Genomic DNA, 12,143 nt, shown 5'->3' on the forward strand with positions numbered 1-12,143 from the left:
TGTTCGCAAATAGTTAAGGATGTGGGCTGTTCTAGTTTTAGGGAAATGCGAAATTTAGCTCAGGATAGGAAAGAGTGGAGGTACGTGTCCAACCAGTCTTAGGACTGATGACCTTATGATGATGATGATGATGAGTCTGCTTTATTCTTTTTGTACCAACATTTGCACTTATGCAAATTTAAATTTTAAGAAATCTCAACAGAACTGAGCAAACCAGAAAGTGTTTGAAGTTTCCAAATAAAGGCTCATAATCCTAAGAATATTGAAAGATAGGTGCCGTTTATACAAAACTCGACCGATGCCGTCATTTACAATTAAGGATTACTAAGGTACTTCTAAAACTATAAATTATTTTTTCTTAAGGCCTTTTCATTGGTAAGTCTTCCAAAAGAGAATGTTTCCTGGTTTTCGGAATGTTTGTGTACAAAACTTTTATGTTGCTTATATGCTTGCTTATAATGAGGAGGTGCTTGTTGAAGCAGTCTTAGGACTGATGACCCTATGGTGATGATTAAATGAACGGTCAAGTCTAATACTAACTACATATATACGCTTTGTATACAAATATAGCAGGTAGAACTTGACCATCGTTGTTAGCGGCTATTTGCACGATACGAATTCACAAAACAAACTGAACAATTTCGGAAGCACATTTTGCACAAACTATACCACCCAATTATTAATTGCAATAAATGCCAACAAAAGCCATTGTGGGTGGAAAACTATTCATTTTGCAAACCATCAGAGTTTGTTGTCGTTATTACCGAGATTTTTACCGTTGGTTTGAATGGTAAATTTGTGGAACTATTAAAAATTAACGTTACATTAGAATTGTCCCTGTAATTGATGTTGTTATAACCAAATTCCACTGTATTCCGAAATCAGAGAATTTAGATATTAAAAAAGCCTTCATTCATTTCTTCTTTCTCGTGTTCAGAAATAGATGTAGTTTAAAACAAAATTACTACAAAACTCATGAGTATTGCAAATTAAAAAGTACTGCAAACTAACACTAAATAAATTACTTAAACATAAAACAAACCAAAAATAAAAGTCAACCGGATCGAGTATTTTAATAGAAAAATCAGTATAATATCGAAAGGATTACAAACGTTGTTATGCGTATTAATCATATCGAAGTATATACTCACTGTAGCGACCAACATAAATTAGAGCACCCTGTATATATAATTTCGTTGTGTAAATATGTAAATTTTTTGTATGATATTCCTTTTCTGTGTAAATATTTCTCAACATTATCTTCCAAAGCTTGTGTATTCTATCCATCTGTGCCAATAACTTTTATTACTGTACTTTCCTATAATCCCTATTAACATTTCAACTTCGCGTACTAACCGCCTGACGTCTGTACTTCGCTTCCTAATTGCTATTTTATGAGGGATTTCTTCGGTGATTGGAGTTCAACAACTTAATTCTATATTTTCTATGTTCAGCATTTTTCAGATCATATTTTCTTACTATTGGTTCCCTTCTTTTATCTACAACCCTTAGCTCCACCTTTATAATTTTCCTAAATTATTCAAATTCTAAATTCTTCAGTTCTCAATCAACCTTCCTTCTACTCTTCTTAGTCTCTAACAGTTGTCAAATAAATATTAGTTGTACCAGATTTTTTATAATATTGAACACGCCTAGAACCAAAAAACCTAAAATTCGACAGGACCAGTCTTTTACCCCTTTTCACCTTGTAAAGGCGTCTTCCATGGGTCCACAACTTCAAATGACCTTTTTCCACATTTCCCACCTTATTTAATAAAACTAATGTACTTATTTGGACATTGTCCTATTGACATATATTTCTTGCACTTTAAATTCGAACACTTATTTCTTAGAGTATTTTCAAACACCCTATAAACGTTTCCTTTTAAATAAGTAGCCATAAATAAAGGTGTTTACATTCTGAACCAACTACCAAGCCAACTGAAATGTCCAAACAAACGCCAGTTAGTTTCATACATGGACACCTGTTACAAACCCGACAGTTTAATAAATCTTGAGATTAAGTGGTTTATGCGAACGTAGTAGGATACTTAATCACGTTGGTACCTAATTATTTTAATGTTCGTTTTATGAAACATTATAGGTAATAAAGGAGAGAGAATAAAGTTTTACGCGAACGAAGCTTTAACCGTTTTATGCTCGACAATATAATGGATTACTTACTGGAAAGCTCGGTTCGTGCTTGGTGCATTAAAGTAATAGTTATTTAGAGGAGGAGACGGAATCAATTATTATTTACTGACGACGTGAAATCCATTAGCTCGTATAATTAACCCATCGCACCGCCGCGCGAGGTCGTGGCGCGTAGCTCTGCCTTTCCAGGATTAACACAACGCGATTGATACCCTCTCCGTTCTGCACAAGCGAACGAAAGGACCCTCAGGTCTTTAAGACGTCATTCACTTAGAGATTTAAACGTTATGGTCTCCGAGGAATATAGAAGAGAGTGAGGCGGCTGCGACGGCGATTAGCTCCTTGAACATGAAATGTCAATCAACACGGAAAGCATGGATACTAAGTACTCATGTCTATTGTGATTAAGATATACCTATCTTAGCATCTGTAGCCATCAGCACGGCGGCGGCGTTAAGTATCTGAATGTTCAAACCAATACTTGTCTGACTATTATTAATGATGCACTGTTATAAATAAATAATTTACACAATGATAACCTAATTACGGGTTTATTAATGTTTGAGAAGTTCTTTTTCTAGTTTAGGAAATCGATTTATTAAACTGAACACACATTATTCTAGGAACATTGAAAATGATACTTTTCAATCTTTTCTTATTCTCTAAAATTAAAACAGTGAATAATTACCAATTATTATCAGTAAATATTAACTGTTCCTCATAGTGTCAATCATATGATTGTGAAACAGGAAAAATTTATTACCTTAATCAGTAACGTTTTAAACTACTGAAATATCAGCTAAAAGTACTGAAAAACAGCTGTAATTTTCATGCTGATTAAATCAATAAATTGATTCATTGGAGAATATTTATGTACTGATGTTTCAGTTGAATGATTAGAAATATGGTAATAAAAATATTGTTTTCCTAAACATCCCTTTTTATTATTTCAATACTAATCATGAATATAAACATCAGAACTAGAACTGAGAAATATTTTGATTACACTGCCTGTTGTAACTATAAATGTAAAAATTGGTCTTTTGGAGGTGGAATATCATTTTACGGTATTATTAGTTTGTCAAAACTCCTAGATGTAATTATTTATAAAGATACAATTCATAGCTTAACTGATATTATTCCTAAAGAAATATTAACTTCTCTCTTTGAAAAAAACACAGTTGAATCAAAAGTAATAGATGGAGTACAGCTTTATGTCGGTTTTTTGCTCAGATGAATTGTTATTCATTTTTAACATTTATATTTTTTATGTTAACGTAGAGAGAAGAAACCATATTGTGAGGTTTCAGTCCCATTTTATAAATGAATTCCGCTACAATATTATAGAAATGATCCAATTTTTTAGGAAATTCGACGTTCATTACATAGAAGACTTTAAAAAGGAGATCGGAGGCAGTTATTAAATCTGTGTAGTCAGGGATCTCAATGATCTACTCATCTCCTTGAATAAAAACATGACTACACTATCTTAGACCTATTTAAAGCATTAGACACCGTAAACCATTTTAGACTTGTCGCTAAACTTGATTACTGCGGTATAAGAGGACCTTCTTAGCAAACAGAACCCAAACAGTAAAAATTCAAGACAAAAGAAGCTCAGAACTCCCTCTAACCACAAGAGTACCTTGGACCTCTTGTTTTCCTAATACACATAAATGATTTACAAAATATTCTACCAAACAATTGTATATACTATCATATGCAGACGATACAGTACTAATAGCGTCCGAACCAACTTGGAAACATACTGAGACAACATTGAATGGTTACTTCAACCGAAATAGTAGTTATTAAAGACTGTTTAGTTTTAGAAAATACTAGAAATGCCGCGGTAAACGCCATCTGTAGCACGATGATACATTTTAGGATTACGTATGCTCTAACAAGGTCCATTTAAATATATGGATATCTACTTGCTGAAAACGAATCCCGGCGTAGTCAACCTCAATGTGATAGGCACGAAGTGGTCTGTATTCTTATTATTTTATTCGATTAAGCTATCGTGCCGTCTACCGCGCCATTTGTTGTAGTTTATAAAACGCACTATTAAGACAGCAGGTAAAAGTTGGTCTGTGTTCTGTCGGAGCTGCCTGTTACGCGCTGATGAGATCCAAAATGATCGAAATCGCGATCCACGTCTGGAAGTTTCGAATTATTTTACTGTTTAGTTTAGTACTACAAAACACTAAAATATAAATACAGAGAATCAACGAGCATCACGAGACACAAAAGTCTTCTTCATCCTAACATAAATAAATTTATAAACTGTAAGAACAGTGATTGCTATTAAGTTCTACAATGAGCTACCAAAAGAACTTAAAGACTTGAACGTTTCGAACAAGACCTTAAAAAATAACATAGTTAGTTAAACGGATGAGACATATCTATCAGTTAAATCTTGTAATGTATGATTATGATTTGAAATAATTAATTTGAATATTCTTACAAAAGTATTTATTTACATTACTATTACACACAAATGTGCAATCATCATAGTTTAAATAAATAAAATAAAAATTATACAGCTGAAATTTTTCATTCACTTTGTTTCGAACATCGGAGAAGCATAGGAAAATAAATCTACTGTTGCAGCATAATGTAATATTGAATTGAAGAGTTACTGACACTATTTGCAGTAAATAAGGGTTTAGAAAATATAGTTTGTTAAAAAATTAATTGCTTTAAAGCTCACTCTCTTTTTTCCTTTTCCTTTCTTGATAGACGTTTTGGTACTTTTTGTCCACGTATTGGAAACAGGCATAAGATTTGCGAGAATTAGTTATGCCCGTAAAAATTATAGAGAAGAAGCAGTAAAAATGGCTACACTAATGAGAAAATGTTTTGTAAAAGAATATAATACCCACCATTTTCCATAGTTTTTTATTTTTTAGAAAGCCCAGAATAAAACTGTTGCTGTAAAATATTCGTTCATCTTCTGAAATTATAAGTGAATCTGTAAAATAATTCAGAATCAGTATATTTAATATTACCTACATCAAATTGATATAAAATTTTTTAATTATGCTTTTATTTTTATTAATATGTGTTATTATTTGAGAAGTGTATACCATTTCTCCTCGATAAACTTGGAGACGAGGATACATTTGGAAAGATTAAGATATTGATTATTGTATCTTTTGTCATAATCCAATGCCTCCTATACATGAATGGATGATCATTTAAGTCTTGCATAATTATACGATATTTTTATTACTTTCTGTTGGATTCTTTAATTTCAACATGGAAATCTAAAATAAAGTTTAATAATTATTTAAATGTATATGAAAAAAAATTTTACTGTCATATAAATTTTTTCATTCGTACCTTTTCGTTAACTTCTTCAGTTGAAAATCTATCTGTACCTGGATTATCTGCTTGTGAATTATCAATTGATCGTTGCCCTTTTTTATTTTTTTCTTTGACGAGCTTTTTTCTCATATTCTACAATTTGCATTCTATAAATCCTGTTTTGGCTGTTTCATCAAAATAATGTTCCTATAAATTTATAAAATTATTACGTGCCATTTATAATTATTTTTTTCCATTCTTACATGTCCGTTGAATGTATTACTATCGTCTTTTAAACATGGAATCTCCTGTACAATAGCTTCCGCTAAAGGCCAGCTTTGATTCATCTAATGTATAACTCGTCATCATAAGGTCAATCCTAAGACTGACTGGATACGCATCTCCACTCCTTCCTACCCAGAGCTAATCTTCGCATTTCATTAAAACTAGAACATCCTACATCCTTAACTATCTGTGAATAGTCACGTCTACCTCTACTCCTCTTAACTCCTGTTTTTGCCTCTAACTGGAAGGAATTAATTATAATTTGTTATCAAAAATTAATTCCATAATCTTGAAACTCAAAAATGTTACATTATAATAATTACTACTATTGCGTTGCTTTAACCAATTCTGCAGTAACAGTACGAATAAGTGCCATCCTGTATCTTTCATTACCTACACTGGTTTCTTGCAACTACCACTATACTTTTGCCTTGATCGTAATTCTGGAATGTTTAAAGCGGCTGACAAGTTGCATGCGTCGTAATGTATTCTTTCTCAAATAAAAGACAAAAACGAAAATTTTCACTGTAATACGTACTTGTACAGAAAAGGTAGTACGGTAGCCTATAATAGTAGATTTCAGTGGAAGATATTGTCAATAAAGGCACGAAGGTAACTATGATGTGTGAATTCGTAAATTATATTAGGGCAATAAAACTTTTCTTCTGAGCAAACCAGGGCGTACTTCTTTAATTTCTCATTTTAGGCGTTGCAACAGATTGCAATAGTAAGCAGAGTTTACAATTTCATCTTTTCCTAAGCAATCTACCATAATCATGCCCTTTGAATCTCAAAAAACTCAAGTCATTATTTTTCCGACGGAAGGAATTAATTATAATTCTTTGGAATAGGAGACCCTGGTCTTTTTCACTGTTTAGAACTTTACCTTCGTCCGTGGGTTATAGTGATGTACCTAGGTTTCTTCTATGGTTAGAAATCTTACAATAAATTCATGTGGATCAGTCTCAAACAACTATAAGTAGTCGCAGAAAATCGTCTCTCAAATGCGTTTTTGTTTAACTGAAAGCAATCGAGGCACCCTTCGCGTAGACACCTTGGAAAAGCGTAATTCATTGACAATTATGTGATACGTTCGTTCTGCTTAACAGTCAATCTCCCATCAGATAAAAATCATGTCACAATTTCTTTTTATTGTTATCGTTTGTGGTTGACGTTGATGGTCGATCACTACGTGGGTCATCTTTAACCTTCTCACGATTACGCTTGATCTTCCTCACGCACTTTTTCAGGTGGCATACGAAGGGGTTGATTTACTTAAAGCTTTTAACATGTCTTTATAAATCTCTTTTGGTGTTACACCTTTCCCATTCAAGTACTTAATCACTGGACGATATTCGTTTTTTGCATTTTCAAAAATCGTCACGACTTGTTCAAGGGAATCGCATGAGGAATTGTAACGAATACAAATAAACGAATAAAATTTTATACCGTTACTATTGAATAATGTAGCGCTATAATGATAATGAGGGTACTAATTTAAAAAATATCTGAAGTTCCGATCTACGTTAGACTACGAACTTTCGAAACACTCCTAGTATAAAGTGGTTACAGAATGATTGCGTGGTCATTATACGCAGAGAAAAATATTGTAAAAATTACCATGCTGTCCCATAATCTGGGCGCCTTTGACTGAAAATAGAAAAATTGCTGTGCTAGCACAATAAAAATTCCTATGCTTTCTGGCGAAGTTTATAGTTTTCTTACAAAAATTATTGGACTGATATTGAATTTTGTTAATACATGTATCTTGCATCCAGGGCCGGATTAAGCTGTTATTAAGCCCATAGGTAATGCAATTATTAAGCCCCCCCTCCGCATACCTAGGTTAGTAGGTTTTGATCATTTACAATACAGAAAAAACTTTATTGACGTAAAAAATGTTGATATCAAATAAAATAAAGAGACGGGAGTGTAAGCAAGCCAAAAGAATGATTAATCATCAAAGTATATTAAGTAGGTTTTTTCAACTTTCGGTTAATATTCGCACAAAACCACAAGGATATAAAAGTATTTAACATGTTCTTGGAATAAATTGATGGATGTCACATGTTTGACAGTTATAGCAATAAATTTTATAGAAATTTCTGGATCGTTTATTGGAAGTCATTGAAAAGGGACTCAAAAAAATAAAATAACGAATGTTGTCCAAGAAATAAGAAAACTTAACTTAAAACCGCTGTAAAATGAAAATGAGAGCATTAAATTGACTTATTAATGGGCCATTAGGCGGCTTTGGGGCCATAGACAATTGGAAGATTTTTCTCTCGGTGTAATATTTGAATAATTGAATTTAATAAATTATTTAAGTTATTCATATTTGAAAGAAACGTTACATAAGGACAGAATTACCTGTATAATAGTATGTTCACGTCTTGTACTATTTATTTAAGGTAACCATTTAATTACGACTTTAATTTTACAGGAGAATTTCTCGTGTCAAGAGGACGCCATCAAGAGGCAGCCGATATGTATGAGAAGGCAGCAGAGTTGCAACCGAAAGATTACGAACTCGCAGTCGCAACCGCAACGGCAATGCGACAAGCTGCCAGACACGATGATGCTGAACGATGGTATCGCAAAGCTGTTTCGATAAAACCACGAGTGAGTTATTTTGACATGATTTTATTTTGAAACGAAGATATTTTTAGAAATACGCGACGATATTTAATAAATAATATGCTGCTTGCTACTGAAGCAAATCTTTACTACTTTTTCTTTACGTCTTCGTAAATAGATAATGTAAGTACAGTCAAACAGATGTAGGAAACATGAGCTGACAAATAAATCAAAAAGAGACTCACCCTAGTTACCACAAAACCTGTTCACTGTGGACACATGTTTCGCCCACATTTAATGTTATTATCAACGCGATATAATACTATAATAATAATATAAATAAAATTGTAGAATACTTGCAACTTTTTCAATAGATCCTTAACGATAACTGTAAAATACAACGGTCAAAATTGCACCAGTTTTTATTTTCTAACTACTCCCCAACTCAACTAATAGTTCACCACAGTTTTAAACGAATATTAATACATTAATATACTTGGGTCCAGCGGACTTGCACTTAACAATAAGTCATGCCCGACTAGAGTTTGAGGGGGTGCAGGTAGGGTCACTAAGTGGGTAGCCCACTACCCTTTGTGGGCCCCATGAGGTTGCCCCCTAGGGCAAGGAAGGGGCATATATAACGTGACCATATGTCCCGTTTTGAACGGGACCATCCCTTTTTTGGATTATCGGTACCGTTCTCCTCAAAAACTACTTCGGGATACACCATTGTCCCGTTTTCTGAAAATTATGTAAGTTAATTTGGTTCAGAAACAGACCAATCAGTTTCTTCCATTTTCGGTTCGTCGTTTAATGGCGAAATTGAAAGATAATGGCACTAATATTAATAAAATTTTGTAATAAGTACGTCTACAGAATTTTATAAAACAAGCCTTGAATATATGGAACAGTGGATTACTCCCTCACCGAAAAAATTGAGATGTTTCATTGGACATATTTAGAAAAAGTACCCGCATAGGTAGACGTTCAAAAAGCATTGGATGCTCTGATTAAAGGGATATACTGATTGTAATAAAGATACAGAAGTATTTGACGAATTTTCATTAATTTCTAACTACATCACATTGCAAATAATAATCTAAATGTTTCCACAGAAACTCGTTGGGTGGAAGTATTCGAAGGCCTTCACGCCAACAATCTTCAACATGAAAACTTTTGTATTTAAGTTGTTTTTTGTTTGCTTGCTACTAATGTAGAAGGAGTACTTTTTTTATGCACAAATTGTCATCATTAGGTCGTCAGTCCTAAGACTGGTTAGACACGTACCTCCAAATGACATAATTAGTCCTTTTCTATCTTACGGTTATCTATTCCGGATTTCTCTAAATACAAGAGGTATATTGCTTCATCTCACATTCACATCCTAATGAGACCTAAGGGAAGTTTCAAATCATCATCATCGTAGGGTCATCAGTCCTAAGACTGGCTGGATACGTACCTCCACTCATTCCTATCCTGAGCTAAACTTTGCATTTCCCTAAAACTAGAACAACCCACATCCCTTAACTATTTGCGAACAGTAATCTAACCTAGGTCTAGCTCTACCCCTCCTAAATCCTGTTTCTGCTTCTAATATGTCTCTGACTAGACCTTCATGCCTGAGAAGGTGTCCTACCAACCTATCTCGCCTATTTTTTATTGACCACCATAGAGTTCTCTGTTCTATTGTTTCTAATAGTTCTTAGAAAGCTTCTTTTCTCTTCCGCCGCGCCCATTGTCCATGTTTCGCACCCGTACAAAGCCGCGCTCCAAACATACACCTATAAAAATCTTTTTCGAATTTCTATATTATATCTATATATCCCTATACTATATCCCTACTACTCCTTCCGTCCTGACTTCCTAGATATCTAAAATCAGCCAAAAAAAAACCCAATTAGAGATTCTAGTTCTGAAGGAGATGTTGGTAACTAACTAAGGTGAATATAAAAAAAATTGTGCCAAAAATTTTTAGTCTTATTTAAAAGCATCACCAAGTGCATTAAGACAAATTTGTTCTCTGACAAATATAACGTTGCATAATACTTTCAATTTATAATAAAATCTAACTTTTTCTAAATAAAGAGCATTAAAAAATGTGTTCTTTGTTTTTTATTGACTACGAATTGACGTACAAAAAAACAAATATCCCGTTTTGAGTAAAAAAATAAATGGTCACTTTAGGCATATAACGCCTTGCCGCATTTGCGCATCATCAGGAATGTCGCATGTGGCCCGCGCGGGGAAAAATTATTGCTATCCTATTAAAAATTTTTGAAAACATGAACTGTATTATTAAGGAAAAAATACAAAACTAAATGAGAAATTTATTTTACTGATGAGAAATTGTTCACTTTTACATTTTTAGCAACAGTATAACACATTATTTTTCTACTTTCGTCACTAACATTAAGGTAAACCATTTTATCAACATCTATGATTTTACAGGTAGTAATATTTTCATTTTTTGCAAAAACTATAGGTAGGTACATTTCTAAATATCTAGCGTCGCATGGATACGTATAAAGGGATTTTGGTTTTCGTAGTAGTTTTCCACAAATTTCAATACAATTTATATTTCCATTTGGAGGAATCTAAACATATATCATTTATTTGTAAAATTTGTTTGCTTTTAAGTCCAATTGTATTATTGGGCCTTTTTACAGTCAATAATACTTTAAATTGCAATCGTTTTACTGTTGTTCGACTTAATGCATCTGGTTTCAGTTGTCTTATAATTACAATATCAGGAAGTACCTACACTTGTTGGTTCGTTACAAATTTAAAAGATTTCATTGAAACGACGACATAATTTGGCAAGGGGAATGTTACAATTTTTTATATGTTTTTCATTTTACCAAGACTATTTTCAAACAGAATTACCTCATCGAGCCCCCATAAGGTAGATTTATTTGTAAGTTTATACATGTGTTAGGTTTGCCCCTTAAGATCCATATGAAAAACCCAAAGGGTAATCCGCATTTTTGTATCACCATTTTTTTTGGTGGGATTTTCATGAGAAATCTACAGGGAAATCCCAATATCGGCATGTCCCTCATTAGCCACATGAGGCACGCACGTAATATGGGTTATGTCCCTTACAAATTTCAGTCGGGTATTATCATATTGTCGTCATATTACGAACTTTTGCCGTTAAAAATTGTCGATTTTTAATTTCTGGTTAATAGTCTTTTAATGATTTTAATCGAACGACCGCAAAATCTTTCTAATGAATAGGAAATGACACTGTCGAAAAATAGGACAAGACATTCTACGTGGAGGCAATAATTATTTTTCCATTGCTTCTCCCGTAACTTTTCGTTTAATAATAACAGGCTTCTTCATCGTTCTCTCGCCTCCCGATCTAGTTACCTGTTCGCGTCGTTAATTGAATGGCTGAGAGGTTACAAGAGTTCTCCGCGCTCTAAATTACAACTCTTAATTCTACTGAGCAAGCAAGTGATCTATTACTGAGACTGAAAGGAATGGCTTCTACAAATTGGAAAAGAACGATGAAAATCGCGCACGATGCCGGTAAACGTGCTATTGAAAGTTAGAAGTCGCGAAAGAATTTCAACTCGCCCTGAAATTTATTTCCGAACTTAAATCTATACCGGAGATTGCTATTCAATTTAAATATGGATGACTTAGTAACAGTCAGTGGCGGCGTGTGGTCATGATGCACATTAATGTATAATTGTCTTTTATGACGTCAACAGGTCAAAGTTCTAAAAATGATTGTATTCGTTTATAATTAATTTGCTTTTAAGCCAACTTTGAAAATTTAGTCCTTAACGATTAATTAATAGGTAAATATA

The 12,143-nt window shown here is 33.3% G+C and overlaps 1 protein-coding gene across 1 annotated transcript in view; it reads left to right on the forward strand.

Moving 5' to 3' along the window:
• Positions 1-12,143, forward strand: part of LOC108736959 (transmembrane and TPR repeat-containing protein CG4341-like) — a 193,377-nt gene that overhangs the window by 151,681 nt on the left and 29,553 nt on the right. Inside the window, exon 6 of the mRNA XM_018469581.1 lies at positions 8,192-8,370. Within this exon, the coding sequence (XP_018325083.1) occupies positions 8,192-8,370 (179 nt within the window). The remainder of the gene's footprint in view (positions 1-8,191; positions 8,371-12,143) is intronic.

This window comes from Agrilus planipennis, unplaced genomic scaffold (genome assembly GCF_000699045.2).
Source record: "Agrilus planipennis isolate EAB-ADULT unplaced genomic scaffold, Apla_2.0 scaffold111, whole genome shotgun sequence".
Classification (NCBI taxonomy): Eukaryota; Metazoa; Arthropoda; class Insecta; order Coleoptera; family Buprestidae; genus Agrilus; species Agrilus planipennis.